The sequence below is a fragment of the Euleptes europaea genome, chromosome 12 (assembly GCF_029931775.1).
Source record: "Euleptes europaea isolate rEulEur1 chromosome 12, rEulEur1.hap1, whole genome shotgun sequence".
Taxonomy (NCBI): Eukaryota; Metazoa; Chordata; class Lepidosauria; order Squamata; family Sphaerodactylidae; genus Euleptes; species Euleptes europaea.
This window is the reverse complement of record NC_079323.1, coordinates 37,292,524-37,316,729: the sequence shown is the minus strand read 5'-3', so window position 1 is coordinate 37,316,729 and position 24,206 is coordinate 37,292,524. Positions and strand designations below refer to the sequence as shown.

At 42.4% G+C, this 24,206-nt stretch overlaps 1 protein-coding gene across 1 annotated transcript in view; it reads left to right on the top strand.

Annotated features, from left to right (window-relative positions):
- Positions 1 to 24,206, top strand: part of MYH15 (myosin heavy chain 15) — a 307,159-nt gene that overhangs the window by 102,220 nt on the left and 180,733 nt on the right. The window contains exons 40-42 of the mRNA XM_056858547.1: positions 273 to 368; positions 2,596 to 2,733; positions 5,924 to 5,947. Coding sequence (XP_056714525.1) covers positions 273 to 368; positions 2,596 to 2,733; positions 5,924 to 5,941 — 252 coding nt within the window. The 3' untranslated portion in view covers positions 5,942 to 5,947. The remainder of the gene's footprint in view (positions 1 to 272; positions 369 to 2,595; positions 2,734 to 5,923; positions 5,948 to 24,206) is intronic.

Genomic DNA, 24,206 nt, shown 5'->3' with positions numbered 1-24,206 from the left:
AAGCACAACTTCATTCCCTCTGATAAGACAACTTAGCTGAAGGCCTTGCAATTGTTGTTGAAAGACAGTGTGGTACAGAGTGTTCAACTTGGGTGGGAGACACTTCCTCCTCAGCTGTGAAGTTTCCTGGGTGGTCTTGGGCACGCAGATATCTCAAAGAGCGGCAGTGAAATAAAATGGAGCGGCTCCATGTAGGCCATCCCAAACTCCTCAGCAGAGGGACAGGATAAAAACAGGACTCATGTAATTATTCCTCTGTTTGTACTCCAAAGGCAGAGGAAGACAAGAAGAACTTGACAAGGATGCAGGAGCTGATTGACAAGCTGCAGCTGAAAGTGAAAAGTTATAAACACCAAGCAGAAGAAGCTGTAAGTGCCATAAGTTCGTGCCGTGTAATCCATGGACATTACTGTAACTGATAATAAGTGTTATTTCCCCTTTCGCTGTGTGAGACAGAATAGCCAAGAGGGAGCAGCCTCATTAGGGAAGAAAGGCCAACCGTGGAGGTTCTTATTCAGAAAGGGCACATCCTTTTGAATTATTAGCACTTGAAATACAAGCACATTTCTGTTTCTGAGCATACATTTTATATACTTTACAATAATGAAATAGTTTGTGCTGAATGTAGGTGGCAGCTGGATCCTGTGGCACTGGGGCAGAGTAGAAAGTCTGGAAACCTGCCTGGCCATGAAAGTACCTCCTAGACTAGTTGTATCTAGCTGTCTAATTAGCCCATAATTCTGAAAAGCTCAGCAGTGCATCTTTCCTGTTTGAAGGTGAAGTTGTACGGCTTTTAAGAGTACAGAGGCAAACATGAAAATACATGGAAAACACTTGCTAAATGGACTGCGCTGTCTCTCCCCATGACCTCAAAGCTACAAGTAACATCCACCCCTCCAGAAAGGACCTATTAATTTCTTTCCATCGGCCACGCCAGACTTTCCAAAAAGGAATCTAATTTTACAAAAGTTAGAGATTTTGAAATCAGAATAAATTAGGCACAGTAATATAATTTGTCTAGTTTTCTTAAATGTTTTTTTTATTGCAGAATGAAGTTTTGATATTTGGGAGTTCTTTAATGTCTTAATTCAACCCCCTCCCCGAAAATTGATGATATAAAATACAATCAGCTCTTTAAGTACAATTTTTCACACAGAATGGTAAATTGATTCAGAATCCTTTGTGTTAGCATGACAAATTAATCTCCTCTGTCTTAAAATGTTGCACTCTGTATTCTCAGTGAATGTGATAGATTGATCTTCTGGCTAAATACACTAAAGGACAGAAATGAAGTACCATGCTTACCGAAAGTGTCTAACATACCTGGAGACCCACAGTATAGGCACGTGGTTGCACAACTTGATTGTGATCTTCTACCTAGAACCAGTGTTCTCAAAGAGTAAAATAGGACTTCTTAGGGCAGTTTAATTGGTTGAATCCTTGTGTCCCTTTTCTTAAATTCAAATTCTGATATCTCTTGATTAGTTCCTAAAGGAGATTATGGACCAGCCTTATGCCCTGATCCAGTTAGTGCTTTCCTAGAACAGTGTCACTAGAACAAATGGAGAAGTTACTAATTGGGGAAGGGTTGGCAGTTGGGTTGCTAACTCCGGCTTGGGAAATTCCTGGAGATTTGGGGGCAAGGCTGGAGGAGGGAGTCCAGCGGGGATGTGATGCCATAAAGACCACCAACACACTGCCATTTTCTCCAGGGGAACTGATCTCTGTGGTCTAGAGAACAGTTGTAATTTCAGAAGAACTTCAGGCTCTGCCTTGAGGTTGATAACCTAGATGGGAGGTCAAGGTATTTGTGCACTTCATTGGGGTCTCTCCCTTGAATTCTGAAGACTGGCCATGCTATTGTTCCATAGAGATTTTCAACTCTTGTTATCCCCTTAACATGCCTCGTTCCCATGCTTTGAACAAGAGTGACCACTGCCTTTTGTTCTTCTCTTGAAAGACTTGACATCATAAAATTTGAGAATCCTGTTCTTGATTTGACATCATGAAATTTGAGAATCCTGTTCTTGATTCTGTTCTTCAGGATTTGCGATTTCTTTAGCGCACAAGCTTTCTGCTTGCAAGTTAAAGGCTAAAAATCCCTATACAGGGATTGCGCGAAACATTTCCCCCCCCCCCAATCTCTCCCCGTCCATGCTACCCTAGCTGCAGCCCACTAAGAACCAGGCAGCAGTGGAATGGGTGCACGGTTGTGTGCATCTTCTTATGTAAGCCATGCTGGGTCCCACAGGCTTCATGAGCATCCCATGTCAGCCAGGCAGGGGTACAGGAGGCATGCACGAGTTGCTGCTCCAAGTGGCCACTTGGGTATCAAACCCAGGTGTCCGACCCAATGCTTCTCTAAAGTTCTCAGTCAACAAAGAAGGCTAGTGGTATCCCCCAACAGAAGAAATCTTTTAAATTGCGCTTTCCAGAGCACAGGTGGCAAGTAAACCTCAGGAGGCTGAAATAAATGCTTATTGTTTACTGATACATGTTTGACTTAGCCCTGCCCTTTTCCCAACTTATGGAAGGCCATTTCTTGCCATATCCCCAGAGTAAAAGTGTTCTAGTGTACATTATTTTTCCTAATAGGAATCGCAAGCCAACCAGTACCTTGCAAAGTACCGGAAGCAGCAGCATGAGTTGGATGATGCTGAAGAACGAGCTGAAGTAGCTGAATCTCAGGTCAATAAACTCAGGACCAAGTCAAGAGATATTGGCTTGAAAAAGGTACGTCAGGGCATGGAGTATCTGCTAGAACTTATCAGGCAAGCCACACCTCTGTAAGGACCCATTTATATGTCTGGAACAGCCTTTCCTCCCGCCCCCCCTCAGTCCAGCTGCTTTGGAGGAAATGAACAGCAGTCTGGTCAGATGAATTTCAGGTGACCAAAAAGTAGCAGGGAACCACTAGAGGGCCATCCTTTCCTCTCTTGCAGAGCTCATAGAAAGAGATGGACACCTCTCTGTATCATTGGCTACCGGTTGCTGTGGAGAGGAAACTCGCATTCAGATATCATAGTCAACTGTGGTTTTCTAAACTGCGGTTTGATCAACTGTTGATAGTTCTGACATCTGAATGCTGGCCTTCCAGCAAATCATGGACAGTTTGGGCGAACTGGACTTGGGCTCTTCATTACCGATTGTAGGTGAATAAATCCCACTTTGTTCAGTAGCAACACCTATGCAGAGGTGGAGTCCACAGTGGGCAGTACAGAGCAGCTGAAACACCCACTCTGTCCAGTGGCATCCTGCTGTCATTGGCACTTCCTGAGCCACACCTTCTACCTCCCTCTGTCCCCCTCCAGGCATTCTTTTCACACTCATTTCCCAGCTTAGTATTGACTCAGAAAGCATCAAAGTGCAGCTGAAGCCTTTTTATGGGGCAAATGTAAAGGAGAGCAGTGGGGCAACATAGACTGTATAGGTTATTCCCCAGAACCATTCTGCACACCCAGATTCCAAGCAGGCAGGTGATGTTTCCAGGTAACATTTGGAGATCACTTCTTTCCCCTTCCCCTCTTTTGTTATCTCTTGAGTGAGGGACACAGCCAGGACCTTGTGTTATGTTCTTCCTAACTTTTATTTCAGATGGGGGTGGGGAAGGTTTGGGAATGCAGTGAAAAGCTAGATGGAGGGGAGAAAGGGGAGGCTGAAGGCTGTAGAGTTTACTGTGGACAGCACTGGAACATGGCTCATGATTGGGGAGGGACTGTGGTTCAGTTGTAGAGTGTCTGCTGTGCATGCCAAAAATCCCGGGTGCAATCCCTGAAATGTCTAGGTAAAAGGTGATGTGAAGGTCTAGATGGCTACAGTATGAGTGGGAAAGTTCAGATTTTCCTGGTCTTGCTTACGTATCAGTTATTTTCCCTGCCTGTCCCGGCTTTCATTTTTTTTAAAGTAACTCTCTAGCACTTTTCATCGCAGAGATATGCCTTTTCTCTTATCATCCTTTTTTATTTTTAAAAAAGAAGGCTGAGAATCAACAGAACCTGATACACAAATTCTTATAATGATATTCAGTTGCATTTAAAAAAACACACCTGGAAAAGCCCTGGTCATAGGAGCCCCATGGTGCAGAGTGGTAAGCTGCAGTACTGCAGTCCAAGCTCTGCTCACAACCTGAGTTCAGTCCCAACGGAAGTTGGTTTCAAGTAGCCGGCTCAAGGTTGACTCAGCCTTCCATCCTTCCAAGGTCGGTGAAATGAGTACCCAGCTTTCAGGGGGTAAAGGGAAGATGACTGGGGAAGGCACTGGCAAACCACCTCGTAAACAAAGTCTGCCTAGGAAACATCAGGATGTGACATCACCCCATGGGTCAGGAATGACCCGGTGCTTGCACAGGGGACCTTTACCTTTACCTTTACATGAGGAGTGGGTGGACGCAGCTAGGAGGCTGAGGCGCAGAAACTATGGAGAAATTTGCCATGTGGGAGCCCTTTTGCCTGCACTGTATCAGCAGTCACAGCAGCCACATGAGAACCACACAAGCCTGTTCCCATGGCCCTGGGGGAAACTCCTGAATGCAGCCTGATCACATGGAACTGTGTGGGGAGACATTATGGAGATGGGAATTACCTTGCTGTGGAGTTTCTGTGTTCAGTGGCCTCCCGATTCTGACAGGGATGTACAGTGTGAACAAGGGAGCAAGGATCCTGTAAGAATGTCTTTCACCGGATCCAAAATTTCTGTCCAGGCTTCTGGGACTTGGTTGCAAATAAAGTACATAGACTATGGGAACCTACTCCATAATGCAGCGCCAAGTGCTTCAGTGTATTATTTTAGTCTAGGGTAAACTTATTAGAGGGTGCCCATGACATATTAATTACCCAAGTTATATATGCTTTACACTTGTAATGATGCCTTAGGAGCTACTGTAATTAATATAAGTATTAGTTCGTACAGGTGCAATCCCAGGATTATTAAAATCAGTGTGTGGTTTGACAATGGACTTTGTTAGAATTTGGATTACCCCCCTGTAAAACAGCTAAAACTGGCAGTTACAGCCTTGGCATTGGTTCGCGTGAGTTATTTTGGCAGCCATAGCTCATATTTTCTGGCTTTATCAGCATAATTTTCTCTAATGATGGGTATTGAGCAACACCTTATTCACTAATAAATGCAATGAAAGCTCCCACCACACTGTGGAGGCTAAGGAGGAGGTCTGTACTGGCACGCTGCATACTCGTGATGCTGTTGTCATGGCCACCATTCTGGGGGCTCAACAGGGGAACGGCAGACTAGAAAGCACGAATGCTTGTAGCCTGAGTGAAAAAGTCGAGCTTCAGCTTTATAGGAAGTTTATAAAAGACACAGACTCACAGCCATTTCCACAGCAGGTGAAGAATATGCCCACATCTCTCGATGGTTTCTGTTGCGAGCGTTTTTTTCAGAAAACCACTATTTGACGGAGGGCGGAACAACATTTTATAGAGATTCTCTTTTTGTAGGACTTCAAAAAAGCAAAATGTAAGCCGCTGGGATTTCGATTCCAGTGCAGGAGGAGTTTTTAAGCCTTTTCAACTCACCATTTTACTGCCAAAACTTGTTTTCCCCAACTGCATCTCTAATAATATATGTTATTTACACACATACACACAAACACACACACACACATAGTTAAATTGGAACACTTGAGACTGTTGTATGCAGCAGCACTAAGCTAGGGAAGACAAGTGAGCTCTCTTGTGAAGGGGCATTTTGCTACACACAGAGGCTACAGTGGGAAATAGAAATTGTGTATGCCTGTTTATTTCCTTGCCCTGGTAGATTTTGTGCTTGCCTACCCAGACACAAGTCCCATGATGTTCAGCAAGTCTTAATTTCTTAGTAGGTGTGTGTAGAATTGCTGTCTCCAAAATACATGCCGTAATTTCTATTGTGCCTAAACTGTGTTGTCACCTTTTATAATATTTTTCAGGTCCGCGATGAGGAGTAAAAATATATATATATTGTGCCTGTTATGTAACCAAAGGACAGAACAGTGATGACACAGCCTATTACTTTAGTCCAAAGCTGAGGGAGAAGAAAAACAGGCATCTTAAATAAAGATCAAATTTAAATTAACCGGTGTCCTTACTTTTTGACTTTTCTGATTTTTCAAGATTTGGGATTAAAATGGCAGAAAAATAGTGTCTACAATGGCCATTATATTGTATTAAGTTTCATGTTCATTTAGGATATGGGAGATAATGGTAAAAGCCACTTCTGCAAACATGAGTCAAATAACCCACTATAAATGGGTGATCTAGAAGGGCCATCTAGTTTAAAGTCAGGGCTATTAACCGGAAACAGATCACAGTATATCAAAGCTTCAGTTCCAAGTTTCTACATTGTTCATAATGAAGTTTATTTATTGATGCACTTCATTTATACCCTGCCTTTCTCCCTAGCAGGGACCCAATGTAGCTGACTTGGTTGTCCCCTCCTCCATTTTATCATCACAACAACCCTGTGAGTTTAGTTAGGCTGAGAGGGTGTAACTGGCCCAGGGTCACCCAGCAAGCTTCCATGGCAGAGTGGGGATTCAAACCTGGGTCTCGCAAATCTAACCATTACACCACTCTCGCTCTAAGCGGAGCAAAATCTATTCTTTTACAAGCAAATATGCTACATGAAAAGAATAACCACAGACAAGAGTTATTGGTCATAAACATTGTCCCTAACTGTGAATCAAAGTATTGGACCAATGTTGTATCCCCGAATCCCTTGAGGCCCTCAACCAGAGCTTTGGATCTCTGAACAGGTTGCTGAGACAGGAGACATACGAGCAAGTGCAAGAGAGGACTGTGTTAGAGAGATGAAACAACTCAGTGGCCATCTAGTTTACATAGAAATGGAGGCATTTGGCTAAGTGTCTGGAATTTTGTTTAAAAATTTAATGGAAATTGTCACGGCTGCTATGATGCTCTCCTGCATTACCAGGAAAAAGAGAATGTCATTCAAGCAGGGGAAAAGAATGCAAGTTTTTTTTATCATTTCCACTGTAGCTTTTTAATTGAGGGAGTGGTGGGGACATGCCTAGGGAATGTAGATACATATGCATGGGTAATCATTAGGGTTGCCAGCCTCCAGGTGGTAGCTGGAGATCTCCCGCTACTACAACTAATCTCCAGGCGACAGAGATTAGTTCACCCGGAGAAAATGGCTGCTTTGGAAAGTGTACTCTATGGCATTGTACCTCACTGAGGTCCCTCCCCAAACGCCATCCTCCTCAGGCTCCACCCCCAAAATCTCCAGGTAATTCTTAACCCATAGCTGGCAAACCTAGTAATCATTGAACTTTGCCCAAACTACATTTAATGCCATGCAAAGGAGCTTCCCTTTTATAGCTGGCCATCCAGGAAGGGTGGACAATGGATAATTTTTTGCACTGTTAGGTCAAAGACAAAAAGCATAGATGTGTTTCTAGCATTACAAGAAGATGTGCCTTGATAGAATTAAATGCTCTTCCATGCATTTTGTCAAATATAAGTCTTGTATTCTGACAAGCTACAAGGAAATAATTATGTACTGGTGATTCCAGACTATTAGTGCATTCTTAAGAGAGTAAATGACAAGAGAGAAAGCTTTGTCTTTAACTTTGGAAAGTGTACCTCTGTCAGCGAGTTCCATTTTTCCTTGTCAGTAGACAAAAGTGGCATGAATGCATAATCTATTTGGCACAGGGGAAGCTCTTTTTCATTATCCAACTTCTGTATTAAAGCATGAGCAGCAATGTTATTTCCAGCACTTTGCTAGCCGTTAGTCACGTCTGTGTTACATGCCTCACACTGACAGCAGGATGAAGAGTAACCTGTGGACTTAAAGACATTATTCTTAATAATTGACAAAGCAATTAAGGATTTAGGCCGTGAAAGTATCCTTAGAAAGACTGGGACCAGATGAGACTCTCATTTCCAGTTCTTCTTTGAGCTTAGCCCAATCACTCTTTACATAAAGGCATAACTTATTTATATTTGCTCTGTGAAATTATTAATCCAAAGGCTAAATTCCAAATAACTACACGTTTCTCAAAAAAAAAACGTACTGTTTTAATAGAGCCACAGAATCACTTTAATTTACATATACTGTCCATTTATTTGAGTCAGAAAACCAGCATTGTGACAAAATGGGCCCTTGTGGTATTCCGTAACAATGCCTGAATCAAAATGGAATAAGCCATAGTAGCCTCCTATCAATAGTAGAATGTGATAGTTTCAACCATAGCCTCTCCCTCGGGATGGTATCAAAAGCTCCCCTAAGATCCATAAAACCCGCATAAAGGGTGCCATTTCGGGGGGGAGGAATATTTCTCGACTAGATGGGAGAGCACTAAACTGTGGTCCGTGACAGACCAACTCCTTCTAAAGCCAATCTGTTCCCAGCCAAGGATGTCATTACTCTCAACCCAGTCCAACAGCCTCTTTAATAAGTAGGAAGAATACAATTTGCCTAAGCAAGACAAAAGGCTGATTGGACGATAACAGCTTGGATCAGAGCGCTGACCCTTTTTAATGATTGGGACGATAATAGTATGTCTCCAAGATTTTGGAATGGCTCCTGATGCATTAATTTGTGTAAATACAGGAGCAAGAATGTTGGCCCACCATTCGCTGTTGACTTTAAAAAGTTCGTAGGGAATTAGATCAGGACCTGGGGCTTTGCCTGAGCGTAGGCGATCAATGAGCGGTTTAATTTCCTTAGGAGACACATCTGGCCAGGAATTCAACAAAATAGAAGGTGCTACAGGTGTAAGTCCCTGGTTTTGACAACTGCTGGTCTCTGTAGAGCTTTTTGCTTGGCTAGATTGAATGCTAACCCTTCTATGGTAATGCAGGGCAGAATTCTGAATATACCATACTCAGACAGGATCTGCCCTTGCTCTTCTGGCTATGTTGACTGATTAGCTCATGCCCTTTTGGAATGCCACTTTTACGAGGAACTTTGATCGCACTATATTTCCCCCCTTTTAATATACAAATCCAATGCCTCTGTGACTGACATAATGCCTTTTTTCCTAAGCGATAGGGACCCCAAGGCTACATTGTCAGTGGCAAGATTGGTTTCAATCCTTATATCCCTCCAACACTAGATATATGCTGCTCAAGATCAATTGATCAAGGAGCTTCTAAGGGATAAAAGGAAAAAAGGAATCAAAATGGAGAACTGCCCCAGGATTCCACACCAGTTTTTTACTACCATACAGAAATTTCTCAAGTGTAGCAAAGACCATGTTAAACCGCTTGGTTCAATTTACAGTGTTGATAATGATGATGAAGTATCGGCCTTTCTGTGATGTCATAAAACAGATGGCAAACAGAATGAAACTTGTTTTGTACAGAGGAGAAAAGATGGCTTGTACTATGCCATTAGCAATCAGACCCCTCTAGCATACCTGTAGGAGCCCCGTGGCGCAGAGTGTTAAGCTGCAGTACTGCAGTCAAAAGCTCTGCTCACGACCTGAGTTCGATCCCAACGGAAGTTGGTTTCAGGTAGCCGGCTCAAGATTGACTCAGCCTTCCATCCTTCCGAGGTCGGTGAAATGAGTACCCAGCTTGCTGGGGGTAAAGGGAAGATGACTGGGGAAGGCACTGGCAAATCACCCCGCAAACAAAAAGTCTGCCTTGGAAATGTCGGGATGTGACGTCACCCCATGGGTCAGGAATGACCCGGTGCTTGCACAGGGGACCTTTACCTTTACCTTTAGCATACCTGTGCTGTTTTCATAAATTAGGAAGTGTCTCTTCTTAGGTTGGTTGATTCCCTACTACCGAGTGGGCTTAAGAGAGCACATCCCTGGCCCACCAGCTCATTTGTGGCCTCACCCCCTAAGAGCCCTGCTTCTCTGGAAGACCTTGCATCTCTTACCTTATCATTGGCTGATCGTATTTTATTTATTTAAAACATTTTTATAATACATTTCAACCCAACTAAGGGACCCCAAGCTGGTGAACAATCAAAAACATTAAAACCAGCTTTCTTTTCCCCGCTTCTTTCAGATTGCTCCGTTTTTTGTTTTTTGTTCTTAAAATGCTTTTTTATGCAGCAGTTGGGTTTTGGGGGAAGGAAATCTTCTCTCACGAGATAAGCCAATTACAGAGCAGCATTTAAAGGGGTGGGACTTTGATTTGAACTTGGGAGACTGCTTTTCTGTATTCATGCATCCTTTAGCACACAGTTTCGTCCCTGATCATTCCAGCCAATGCAAACAGTTTCCCCCAACCTGGGTTACTTTGATCCTGGCTGAAACAGGGAATAAAGGAGGCTACAGAGACCATGCATAAATGACCAGTGATTAAGGAAGACATACAAATCTCTCTGGAGAGGGAATTGCATAATACTGGGGCCAAAACTGAGAAGGCCTTTCCTTGGGTTGTCTCCCATTCAGCCTCAGGTGATGAAAGGCACCTGAAACAGGACCCCTGAAGATGACCATAGTGGTCAGATGGGTTTACATTGTATTAGGCGGACCTTAAAGTATGCTGGTGCCCTAACCTGGATGGTCCAGGCTAGCCTGATCTCGTCAGATCCCAGAAGCTAAGCAGGGTCAGCCCTGGTTAGTATTTGGATGGGAGATCACCAAGGAAGTCCAGGGCTGCTATACAGAGGAAGGCACTGGCAAACCACCTCTGTTAGTCTCTTGCCTTGAAAACCCCATAAAGGGGTCACCATAAGTCGGCTGCGACTTGACGGCACTTTACACACACACAAAGTATGCTGGTACCAACTGCATAGGGCTTTAAAGGTCAATACCAGCCCCTTGAATGGGGACCCAAGGCAAACTGAGAGCTAGTAGAGGTGGAACAAGACTGGAGTGATATGGTCCCTGCTGTGATCCACTCCAGTCAGCATTCTGGCCACAGCATTTGTATCAATTGTAGCTTCTGAGTACTGTTTATATCTTTGGAATCATTGGGCTAGCCTGATCTTGTAAGTTCTCAGAAGCTAAGCAGGATTGGCCCTAATTGGTATGTGGATGGGAGATGCCAAGAAAGTTCAGGGCTGCTATTCAGAGGCAGGCAATGGCAAACCATCTCTGTTCATCTCCTGCCTTGGGAACCCTGTGGGGTCGCAAGTCAGCTGTGATTTGATGACACTTTCTACCACCAGTTAGTGCTTCAGTAGCCATCATAGAGTTAGATGTAGTTACACTCAGACTTCGGGCTCTTCCATAAAACATATATTTTTCTCTCTCCCCACTTTTTTTTTTTGCACTGAATTTCTAGCCTGCTGAAGAGTTCTCAGAAACACAAAAGAGTGTGTGTGCTGTTCTGTGATATTTTGGGTGAGTTTGGTGGTATTAATGAGGAGAGAGTCTCGTTCTTGTTTTTAACAGTGCAGATCATACACTTCCTTGGCTTCTCCCAAGTTCTTTTTATGAAAATATAATGACCTATTAATAGTATTTTGGACTGACCAAGAAAAGCAGCCATGTATTTGTACATCGGCAGGAGTGCAGGTTTGAGGCAGCTTTCTCTCCTCCTTCCTCATAGCCGTTGAAAAAGATGTTTTGCCCAGTGGCTTCAAAATGTCATTCTGCCTCCACGGAGAAGTTTCTTGTTTGTTTTCGTTCGAGGGTTATTGTTCCTCTGATCACTTTCTGAAATACAAAGCAAGGGCTGTTAGAGCGAGTACTGTAAGAAATGTCTCCAGGGGCATTTAATTGCAATTCTCTGTACTGCCTGTTTGGAGAGAGTTCAGTCAGCTATGCTTCTTTCATAAGACTTCATTGCAAACAATCTGAAAAAACGGAGGCACGATTTTCAAACAGATGACTTTTCCACCTTCCAGAATGTTTCAGCTACCCAAGTTACCAGAAATAATAACAAAATAATAAAAAAAACTTTGCAAAAACAAAATTGAATACTCTGAAAATAAGAAACACATATATTTTAAACAGCACCTGCTACCAGTACAGATAACGATTCAAGGGTTTCAGCAATGCACACATACTCAGGATACAGCTCTCATTTCCTTACTTCCTGCAGGCATGACCAAGATGGAAACAGGGCATGGGGAATTCTGTGGGCACACCAGGTGCCCTCTACATACAGTGGGAAGACATACCTACCACAGTAATAAATTCTAGATTGTACTTCTTGCTGAAAGAATTTTCTTGCAGTTTGGATTTCTTCCACAATTGTTTCATTATGGTTCCCAAATCTCTATGTAACAGTGGCATTCTTTTCACCTTTATTCTGGAAATGCAGTGGGCTATATATAGCTTATTGTATTTCATATATATGTGTGACAGGCATGCGTGTATGTGTGCCATATTTCTGGGTACCTACAATTACTACTGATACGTAATGTAGTTCAAATATATTAAAGGTATCAGTTTGCTCAGCTTACCCACTGGTTGTGTTGTATCCAGACTTGTATTCCAATGCGTGTATGTGTGCCATATTTCTGGGTAACTACAGTTACTACTGATACGTAATGTAGTTCAAGTATATTAAGGGTATCAGTTTGCTTCGCTCAACCACTGGTCCTGTTGTATCCAGACTCGTATTCCAATAACAGCTGTACAAGCTGCTGTCACTCAGCCGGTGGCTTTGCAATTTCAAGAAAGGTATATTCCCCTGGGGATTTCTTCATGAAAAAGGGCTGTTCAATTTTTGTTCTTGGGGATTTTGATCCAGCAGTTGATCTTGCTTGTTACAGTGGCGAGACACATTTCTTCCAGCGAATTGCTTTTGCCATTACCAAGAGCAAGGTAAGATAACTGTCTCCAGAAAATTGCCCTGTTAGTTCTCGGCAGTCTTTAAAAGGCAACATATAAGGTTATAAATATTTAGGAAGTAAATGGTGCCTTTCTTTCCCAGATTGCAAATGCAATGTAGTAGAACCGTTCTTTTGGATGTGGCGCAGGAAGTGCTGTTGGCTCGCTTGTTTAAGTGCATGTGTTTTGATAATGTTTTTGAAAGATACATGAATTAAAGGGCAAGTGCATCATCCTCGCTTCACTACATACGCTAATTCTCAGTCAGGCTTTACTTCCTTGTTTCTTTCTCTTATTCTTTCTTGTTTCTTTCTCTTATTTTTCCTTGTTTCTTTCTCTCATTCTCAGCCAGGCTTTGCTTCCTTGTTTCTTTACATCAAACAGTCCAAGGCAGGGGCAACAATCCAGATGCGCACTTGTCACTGGTGCCTACCAAATTGCCCTGCAAAAAACTGTCGCTTCCAGGTGAGCTCGAGACTGGGCACTGCTGTTCAGTTGAGCACTGCCTGGAAGGGGGTGTGTGTGTGTGTGCATGAGGAGTGGTGTTAGGCCAGAATGCACCAATGACCTCTCCTCTCACCGGCTTTCTCAACACATTATCTCTCCCTCTCTCCCCTCTGGCTTCTGGCAAAGCTCTGAAGTTTGATACAACATTTTGGTCCAAGGACTCTTAGGCTATACCACAATAAGTCTCTATAGCAGAAGGAAGTAATGTTCGCTTCCTTAATTGTTGTGGCCTCATCTGTTATAGGAGTGGTATGGTTGTTTGCTTCGTTGTGATGCCATCTGTTAAGCAAATCAGCTCCTTTAGTTACCCTTTCTGAAGGAGACACTACTAGAAGCATAGCCTATGGCGGGGGGGGGGGAGCTTCTCTGACCTTCATGTAGGCATAGGGCTGCCAAGTCCCTACTGGGAAGTGGAAATCCCCTCCTCTTCTCCCGTTTCCTGCCACTGCTTGGAGCAGCAGTGGAAGCGAGATTTTTTAAAATGGCCAGCAGGCTGTGGTGCGATGTCGCTTCTGCGAAAACCCAATAGTGATGTCAGTCCTCTCTAGGACGCGCTGGAAACGATGGCTGTAAAAGACATTGGAAAATCCATGATCCCGTTTAACCCGTATGTCCTGCGGTTCTAGTCCCTGGTTGCCAAGCAATGCGTGAACGTTCAAGTCTGCAAGGTGACAAAAAAATTGAAAAAGTCTCAGTTCAGTGAAAGCCCAGAAAAATAGCAGGAGTTTCACAGAATACATAAGTAAACAGATTGATGATGTTATTGCTTTGTCAGTCAATGGAAGGCGTTTTCAGTCCATCTCCAGCTTTTAAGCCAACTTTAATGTGTCCTTTTGATTAAAACGGCAGTAGCTCTGCAGCAGCAATGTTTGTTCCTCTAGTTATTGGCCAAGCCACTGATGCCTGATGGTGATATCTGAACTTCAGGAGAAATTCCTATTTCTTTCCTTTTTTAAATAATTTTTTTTATTTTTGAAAAAGATAATTTGAAAAGAAAAGAAGAAGGGGAGGGGAGGGGGAAAATTAAGAAAAGATAAACAAGAATTATATACAATACATTCAAAATGTCTTTGTTTTTTGTTTGTTTTTTTCTTCCTTGGCACCCAGAATATATTGTAAAAAACTCACTAATACATTAAAAAACACCTATCTTCTTTTCTTCTCTTCATTTCTTCTCTTCTTATTACACAAACGCAGTTATGACCCAAATTAGATTGTGATAAACATAATAACACAGTGAGACATATCTATATATGTAAAGTTGCAAGTGGATATTTACAATATGATTTAAGATATGACTGAAGCAACAGGAAGCTTTGAAGAAAAGGGAAGATCCTGTCTAATTAGTGGAAAGGCTATGTTGCATTCACATTCATCATGCTTTTTAGGCTGACCCAGACTTTGGCGATCATAGAAGAGGGTGAAAAGTCTTCACGGTAACCCTGCAGAGACAAAATGAGAGCAACAATTTGCCCTTAAGCCTTGGAAGGGCAAGGGTGAATCTCCTCTAACCATGAATCTTTTCTCAATAATGGAGCTAAGAGGGAAAAGAAGTCAGTAAACTTTTGGATTAACTTTTTCTTTTTTTCATTACGTGTGTGTATGTGGGAGGGGGAGGAACAGAACAGCAACAAGAAATCTTAAAGGAAGTAAAGCAGACTGGATGCCCCTTTCTCAGAGTTTGGGAAATGGATGAAATATAAATTGCTGACATCCTCTCAGGTGATCCACTGTCCTAAACAGCTGGCAAGAAAACATCAATCGGTGGTCTCTAATGTCTCTTTAAGAAAAATGAAGATCAGTTTGAGGTCTGCGAACTCAGGTTGGGAAATTCCTGGAGATTTGGGGGTGGCGCCTGTAGAGGGGGGCTAAGCGGGGTACAATGCCATAAAGTTCACCCTCCAAAGCAACCATTTTCTCCAGGGGAACTGGTCTCTATCATCTGGATGGAGAAGAGACCTCCAGACCCCATCCAGAGGTTAGCAAGTATTATTCACAAGGTCATGTCATAGCAAAAGTCCACGTTTTGTCCTACTCTTTCAATTATAATATATGGGGGATGGCTGGTTCTTTCATGGGTACAGTGCAGAAAAGATAGTCCTTTGTCTGATCAAGCTTGATAATGCTTATGATTTCCAAACCATTTTGGTGGGTGTAATTATGAAAAAAATTATGAAAAAAAAATTATAAAAAGAAAACATTACCAAGGCTACCATAGAGCTTGCCATACCATATACATTACCCTATGTGCCAGAGATACAAACCCAATCTGGAGCTATACTGAAGCTGAAATATTTTGTTACATATTCATTCATCCTGTCTATTTTCTGGCACACAAGTTCCAGCTGAGGATGCAAAGAATCTCTTGAGGGCTGAAGTGGTTGGAAAATAAGCATTTGAAACCTTTGATCACCAGAGGCTCGTTGACAAATCTGTCAAGTTCCATATACCTCTTCCAAGGCTGTCCTTAAGACTTTTAGTTCTTTTGGAATAAAAGCAAGAAGTCTTTGAAAATGAAGCTCATTCAAATGACAGCACAACACCCTTTGTAAGAGAAAGACCTCAGTCTATAAACCTCATTCAATCTACTAGGTTCAGCCACTGTCTGCAACACTGATTATTGTATCTACTGGGTTCAGTTCTCTGGTGGCTAGCTACATCAGATGACTAATGAAGAAGATGATGAAGAAGAGTTGGTTTTTATACCCTGCTTTTTCTCTATGCAAATTAAGCAAATTATATTGTCGAAGGCTTTCACGGTCCAAGTTCATTGGTTCTTGCAGGTTATCTGGGCTGTGTAACCGTGGTCTTGGTATTTTCTTTCCTGACGTTTCGCCCGCAGCTGTGGCAGGCATCTTCAGAGGAGTAACACTGAAAGACAGTGAAGGACAGAGAGACACTGTCCTTCAGTGTTACTCCTCTGAAGATACCTGCCACAGCTGCGGGCGAAACGTCAGGAAAGAAAATACCAAGACCACGGTTACACAGCCCAGATAACCTACAAGAACCAATAAGCAAATTATCTTTGCATCAGATAATTTTATGGACTCATGGAATTGCTTTCCATTCATTAATTGTCTATGTACTAGTAATTGATGGTATAATTTCCTGTCAGTTAGTCATTGTTAAAGATGCATATAATTGTATGATAATAAAGGATAAAATGGAAGCAAAGATTCTCTAATTACTTGTTTACTATACCCATAATGAACCAAAAACTTTGTGGCTTACCTCTTGATCTGATATAGGAAAGCTAACTAGATGCCTAGTACTTCATAAGTGCATGTCTATATCTGAATCAGGCCTAACCAGTCATGCAGAACATGACATATCATACATATAAAGGGGATCTTCCTAAAGCTTCAGTCACAATGAGTCACTTCTCATCTCATTGCTTCTCCTCTCCTCTCACTTTGGCTCCCATTTTAGAGAATATGCTTGAACTGGTAGGAACTGAGTTGGCAAGAAGGGCACGATGAATAACAGCAGTCTCACAGAATTGAATTACTCAGTGATAGTGGAGTGACAAGAGAAGATGATTAATGTTAATTTTGAACTCACCCACAATAGGCATGCATCATTTAACTTTACATGATGGCATAAGAGCTCTGGGAATACTTCACAAAGTGCGATGTAATTCCCCGGCAATTCTTCCTGGAGCACAATACAAATTCCCTTTGTGAAATATCTGCAAAGTAAATGGCATTGGGGTTTTCAGACATGCATTAACAATTCTATAAAAGGGATAAATTCTTTTCTTGTACTAGAGTCAGGTCCTACTGCATTGCCATTACTAGGTCACTATTGTAAACTATGTATTTAGGGATGGGAGCTGGAAATGACAAAAGACAATGGATGCTTCTCTTCCTTCCTAATTCTTAGATTTCCAGTCTTTGTAGCAGTTGGTTACCTGATGACATCTTGCCCTTGCTATTCTTTACTCCCAGCTTTCATTTCATGGAAAGTTGTAATCCAGTATAGAGTAAGACAAGGCAAAGTAGGACTAAAGAGAGCACTAAGTGCATTAGTCCAGCAATGTCAAAAGGAACAACTATCAATTTTACAAAAATAAAAATTGTACATTTCAATAACAAGTTTTATCAGTCGTCTTGGTTAGTCGATGGGCACCGAATTGAGCATGTTAAGTGCTTTATGTACTTGGGAGTAGTGTTTCAATTCAATGGGAAACAAACAGGGCAAGTTCAAGCTGCGATATATTCTATGCAAACAAGTTCCAATGCAATACTCAGGTTATTTAGAACGCAAGGGGGAGGTTTTATTCCATCTGCTATTAAGCTATACTTGGCTAAAAGCTTACCCCAACTTATGTACGGAGCGCAATTAGGACCATACAGTAACTTTGTAATATTAGAAAGAGTTCAATCAAAAACTTTAAGGGCCCTGTTTAATGCAACCAAATGTACTCCCAATGTGAGGCTGAGATGTGAGGCTGGTCTGCATAGGGTTGAAACTAAGATGTGGATAAATGCTATCAACTCTTGGCTAAAAATCCATTTAAATCCAACCGGGTTTTTATCTGCAGCACCATATCCATTATGGTCCGATAGGATCATTTAAAAAAACTATTTACCGTTGGTTTTGATCCACAAAATCTGATAGAGATGGAATGAAAGAAAGCCAAGTCTGTGGTCCATCAACATCTCACTAACATGGAGTTACAAAATGATAATACACTTCTCCCTAATTCTTTTAGAAACCTTAGGTCATGGATAGGCAGTTATTCAGCCCCTTATCTAACCTCAATTACTTCTCCTACATTAAGATGGGCCTTTTCTAGGGCCCGATTTGATGTCCTTCCATCAGCTGTACTTTCAGGAAGGTTTCTGCATTGCCCAAGAGAGACAAGCAAATGTTCTTGTTCTATGGATATGGTGGAGATGCTAGCACATATATTGTTCCATTGTGAATATTAGTATGATGCCAGAAATCATTTAATTACTCCCCTGCCATCTCGGTTTGTACACTCTTACACCTCCGAGGCCTCTTTGGTAGAATATCTACTGGAAGATAGGGTGACTTTTTATCTCATACTCCATTGCAAAATTTTGCTCTTATGTCTGTTGGAAACGAAAAGCATTAATGATGAACAAAGATCGTACAGATAAATCTTCAGACTAGTAAGCACGGATGAAATGTTGTAAGTGGGAGCTGTATGGTTTTACCATGGGATGTATATTTTATATTTTATACTGGCCTTTGGCAGTAATAAAGATGTAAAAGGCATTTCCATGTAATGATTTCCATGTAATGAACTGCCCAGCTTTAACTCATTTTTTCAGGGGTTCCAGATTTTCTTTGTTCAAGAGGAAACAGCATTGTCTCAGAACTCAAAACTATGCACCTGGTCTCTGGGAAGAGACAATCTTCTCCCCCGTCTAACAAACCATTTGTAATAGAAGTGCTGTGGCATGTGACTGCATGTCTAAAGAACCTTTAGGCTACTATTCATAACATCACTAAATAATAGGGATGCCAACCTCCAGGTAGGACATGGAGATCCCCCGGAATTACAGCTCATTTCCAGGCTACAGAGATCAGATCCCCTGGAGAAAGGGGCTGCTTTGAAGGGTGGACTCTATGGCATTGTACCCCACTGAAGCCCCTGTCCTTTCCATGATCCAATCTCAAACAAATCTCCTAACCTGGATCTGGCAACTCTACCCTCTCCCATCCCCTGCTGGTGGCCAGGGGGGACCTGGCAACCCTACTAAATAAACAACACTAACCTTCCCCCACTATGCCCACACCATGCTTTATTCCTTGTTAAAAGCTTTTTTAAAAAACCTGTTCAGAAGGCCTGAACAGGGCCTTCTGCAGGTACGTACAAACCTGCAAACGGGCAAAATCAACAACATGTCTTCTCCTTTGTAGCCCCTACCCTGTAGAATAGTCTGCCTGAGGAAGTCAGGAAGGCTCCCACTCTCCTGGCTGGATTTTCTGCAAACTACGCAAAACTGAATTAATCAAGAGGGATGTTCTACATGCGCAATAGGATAGAACTGTACAAATGATTCACAAAGTTGCTTGGACAAATTATTGGGGACTGTGGTCTACACTTCTAGGTATAGTTTGCTGTAAGTTGGATCCTACTACGTAATCTTCCATCATTTCTTCTGTCATGTTAACATTCATGCCTTGCTTCAGTTCTGGTTGGTTCTACAACTAGATTTCTGGTTGGTTCTACAACCCAAATCCTATTTCATTGTTTATTGAATGTACCATCCTGTTGATTGCATTGACTCACTCTGTGTGATCCACATTGAGTTCCAGTGAAAAAGGCAAACTATAAATAAGGTAAATATTTATAAATTTAGGATTAATCTTATTGAGTTTTTCTCCATCAAGTGATATTAGGAAACTGAACTTATGCCCCAAGTGTGGATAATGCTTTGCCATGAAACTGAATTTTGCCATATGTCAGGGAAACCCTATATATATTTGGAGAGTATGAAGAGTTTTGCTCAATGTTCATGCCTCTGTTTACACCAAAGAGTTGACTCAGGAAAACAAGTCTGTAAATAGCTAGAATAAACCATTCATTTTTAATCACTAATACATACTCACAGGAAAGAAACCCACAGGAGTGAAGCTTGGAGTAAAGCTTATCAATCAAGCTTTGAAAATCACCAGAATGTTCACCTGGGAGAGGGACTTAAGTAAAATGTTAGTAAGAAGTTAGTAAAATATTACCCTATATAAAATGTGTATATTATGTAAGTAAATCAGTAAAATCAAGCCTGAACTGACCCTAGAAGCTAAAATGACTAAACTGAGGCTATTGTATTTTGGTCACATTATGAGAAGACAAGAGTCACTGGAAAAGACCATCATGCTAGGAAAAGTTGAAGGCAGCCGGAAAAGAGGAAGACCCAACAAGAGATGGATTGACTCAATAAAAGAAGCCACAGCCCTCAGTTTGCAAGATCTGAGCAAGGCTGTCAAAGATAGGACATTTTGGAGGGCTTTGATTCTTAGGGTCGCCATGAGTTGGAAGTGACTTTACTGCACTTAACACATACACACATCAGTCTGGCTGAAGATCTCAATGAAGCCATAGGTCAGAGCTGCCTCTGACAAACAAACAAATGGATTGTTTAATTTCCAAACTGCCACCTTTAGGAATAAATGACCCCTGAGCAGCTCTGCTACGCGAGATGGAAAGGGCAGGCTGTGAACCTGACACTCTGCATCCCAACTTTCAGCGGCTGTCACTTATGCCACCTGCGTCATCTTGAGCGACAGAGAGTATCTTGGTGAATGCAGGGGAGTGGTTGGAGGATCAGCTACATGCCCATGCAGAGCAGAGGGTTGCAGGGCAGGGAAGATGTAAAGGGAAAGGAATGAAATATGGTTAAAACTTGGGTAATGTTTATAAAATAATTATTATATAGAACTCCAACAGAGACAGACAGACTAATTACAAAGAGGTAGCTAACCATTGTTACAGAGCAATGACACTGAATTCTAAATTATTGTAATGAGTTATTACATAGAGCAGTGTTATGCAAATATAAATTTAGGAAGACTTAATCTAGGTTGCTTCTTTGGCTCTTCCTCAGCTCCAAGTAGCTTCAGATTCCCCAGGTGGCTTAAATGGAGGGAATGGTATAGGGGAAAACTGAAGAAAAGACCACGGAGTGCCTATTCTTGAAACCTGAATGTATGAATCTGACTATGGCCCATCTGATGTGCAAGAACAGCCACACTCCAAATGATATGATACAATGATACAATACAAAAATCACCTATGAAGAGCATCCTTGAGCTTATAGAACATCTAAAAATATTTGACTGCGTCAGCTAGCATTACTGCTCGGCAAAGAAGAGAAAAGCAGAATTGCAGACTGTTATGCAATAGGAAAACTATCTTAGAAGAAACTTGCAGGAGAGAAATCTGTGATTGTCAGTCTCAGTTCAATGCTGGCTCTTTATCTTGACAAATTGTTTAGAGAGGAGGGGAGAACAATATTGTAAGCCACTTAGCATCCCCATTGAGGAGAAAAGAAGCATATAAATTATATATTGCCAAAATAGTAATTCCTTTTTAGGGGGATTCCCTACTTTGGGGCCCTTTCCCCGGTGCTGTTCAGCGTCCAGTGGGTGGGTTTACCAGCAGCAAACTGAGGCCTGGCCTCTGTTGCTGGTGACGTGTCAACATCACTTGTGACTCTCACTGGAAGTGATGCCATCCCATTATCAGTGACATGGGAACGCTCTGGTATTTGGACAAAAACTCTACGATAAAAACAGCTTCTGCCCAAATACCAGTGTGTCCCCAGGGTGACATTGATGTGATGATGGTACACCAGAAGTGACGTTGACACATCTCCGGCCTCAGTTTGCCCCCCTCCCCAGCTGCTGGGGCTACCTGGCATCTCTATTGCTTTTCCACAGTTTGTCAGTTGGGATCTTGCATAATGTAAGTGGGTCTGGTTTTCTGCTGCATTTCAAGGTCACAGAGGTCTTTCAGGTTACCTGCTCCCTAATCCTTTTAATGGGAGATGGCATAAGCGGCCATTTTCTCCAGGTGAACTGATCTCTATCACCTGGAGATCAGTTGTAATAGCAGATCTCCAGCCACCACCTGGAGGTTGAGAAAACCAGTACAGGAGCAATGCTGCTAACAATGCCAATATATTATAGCTACATATACACTTTATAGTATGTGGTAATGAAACCACCAACAACACATACATTCAGTACAACAGTGGATGTACAAAATTTCCACAGCTCATTTGAATTCCATCTGGTAAGTATCAAATAAGTCCTTTGAAGTAATTATCTTAGTCTTTTCTCAAAACAGATGCCGCAAGATGAACAGTCAAGGAGAATACGATCGTTTCGGAGCACAAGGGCTCAGTTCTTCATCAGTTCTTCAAAAGATGCAATGCATGCAATCCTATATCAACATCCATGATATCAGGTTTCAAAGAATAACCTTTTCCAGAATAAAGTGCATAATACTTCCCCAGAGGGGTAAGATGCTGAGTTCCTTCCACTCCTGGTAAGGACTCAAGTACTGTACTGGTTTTCTCATCCTCCTGATAATAGTACAGAGGTGTCTTTTTTCTCCTTCCCCACCCGGAGGTTGGCAACCCTACTAGTAGCACTGATGACCGATCTTCTATGAATATGTCTAACCCCCTTTTAAAGCCATCTATACTCTCTGTCATCAGTACATCCCCCAGTGTATTCCACAATTTAATTACTCGCTGAGTAAAGAAGTATCTCCTTTTATCAGTTCTGAACTTTGTTGGGTGTCCCCCAGTATTACTGGAGCAAGAGAAAAGGCTTTATCCACTCCATGCATGATTTAGAAACCTCACGTCCCCTTTAGTCCTGTCCCCCCTGTGGATTTTGTAACGTTAATTGGCTCTCACCAGTGCTTATTATGAAAATAAAAGTGTTAACAGCAGTTTCTATTTTCATCTGTGAAATATCATGCTAACAGTGCTATCCTATTCAGAGTTACACCAGGCTAAGCCCACTGAAATGAATAGGCTTACACTGGAGTAACTTTCCTTAGGATTGGACTGTAAATGTTGGAAAGGTGAGCATACACAGCAGGATGTGAGGTTTGTTACGTTTATTTGTGGAATGGACGTGCCTATGCCAGGGCTTTTCTGCACCAATTGTACAGACTTGATGTGTTTCCAAAGCGAAGTGTGTGAGAAAGTGACCATGTTACCAAAACTACGTCGAAATGGGGGAGGAAACCCCTCAAATTACTTTAAAAGAAAATTTACTGGGCAAATACTAATCATGCTGCAGCTGTGTGTGTGTGTTGTGCCATCAAGTCGCTTCTGACTCATGGCGCCCCTGTGAATCAAAGTCCTCCAAAATGTCCTATCTTTGACAGCCTTGCTCAGATCTTGCAAACAGGGCTGTGGCTTCCTTTATTGAGTCAATCCATCTCTCGTTGGGTCTTCCTCTTTTCCTGCTGCTTTCCACTTTTCCTAGCATTATTGTCTTTTCCAGTGACTCTTCTCACAATGTGACCAAAATACGATAGCCTCAGTTCAGCCATTTTAGCTTCTGGGGCAGTTCAGGCTTGGTCTATAACCCACTGATTTGGTTTTTTTGGCTGTCCACGGTATCCGTAACACTCTCCCCCAACACCACATTTCAAAGGAATCTACTTTCTTCTTTCTAAAGCTGTAGGTGGGATATTTTCTGGGGGGTGGGGGGGGGAGGCCTTTTTAGCTCGCCAAGCATTCTGTTTCAGTTCTGGTAGAAAAGGGCAAGAGCCCAGTAGCACCTTAAAGACGAACAAAAATATTTTCTGGTAGGATGTGAGCTTTCGTGAGCCACAGCTCCCTTCTTCAGATACAGCCGGAATGTGAATCCATCTGTCTTGAAGTAGAGGTGAATTCAGACAAGCATTAGTATGCAAATGTTAACAGTATGTACATGTGAATAGAAGGCGTGATGGAATTAGGGGTGGCATGCAGAAGAGTCTGTGATGTCCAGGGGAGAGATGGGTGTGGAGGAATCAGCACTGGTCATGAGCCATGAATGCAAAGTCTTTAAGGTCATAAAGAAATCAGCATTGGTCATGAGCCATGAATGCAAGGTCTTGATTCAGCCCAGGTAAATGCATTGACTTTAGTTTGAATATCAACTGTAATTCATCAGTTTCTCTTTCCAATCTCCCTTTGAAATTCCTTTGTAAGAGATCTTTTGGTGGTGTTTGCTTCTCCGCCCCAGGTTCTCGCTCCCTTTCTTTTGGGTACGCAAACTGCGTAGCATCCCAACGCTATTTCCGTCTGAGCCAGAGGACGAACCCGAGGGCAACCGAAAGCGCGCACGTTTCCCATTCCACGCATGCGCAGCCGACCATCCCTCCAAGCGCTCCATCCTCCGCCGCCCCACGAAGGGCGGCGCTGGTGATGGACGTGATTGGCGAGCGACTCTTGCGACGGGCGGGGTCTGTTGCCGCGGTTACGCCGCCGCCGCTGACGTCGCCGCCTGT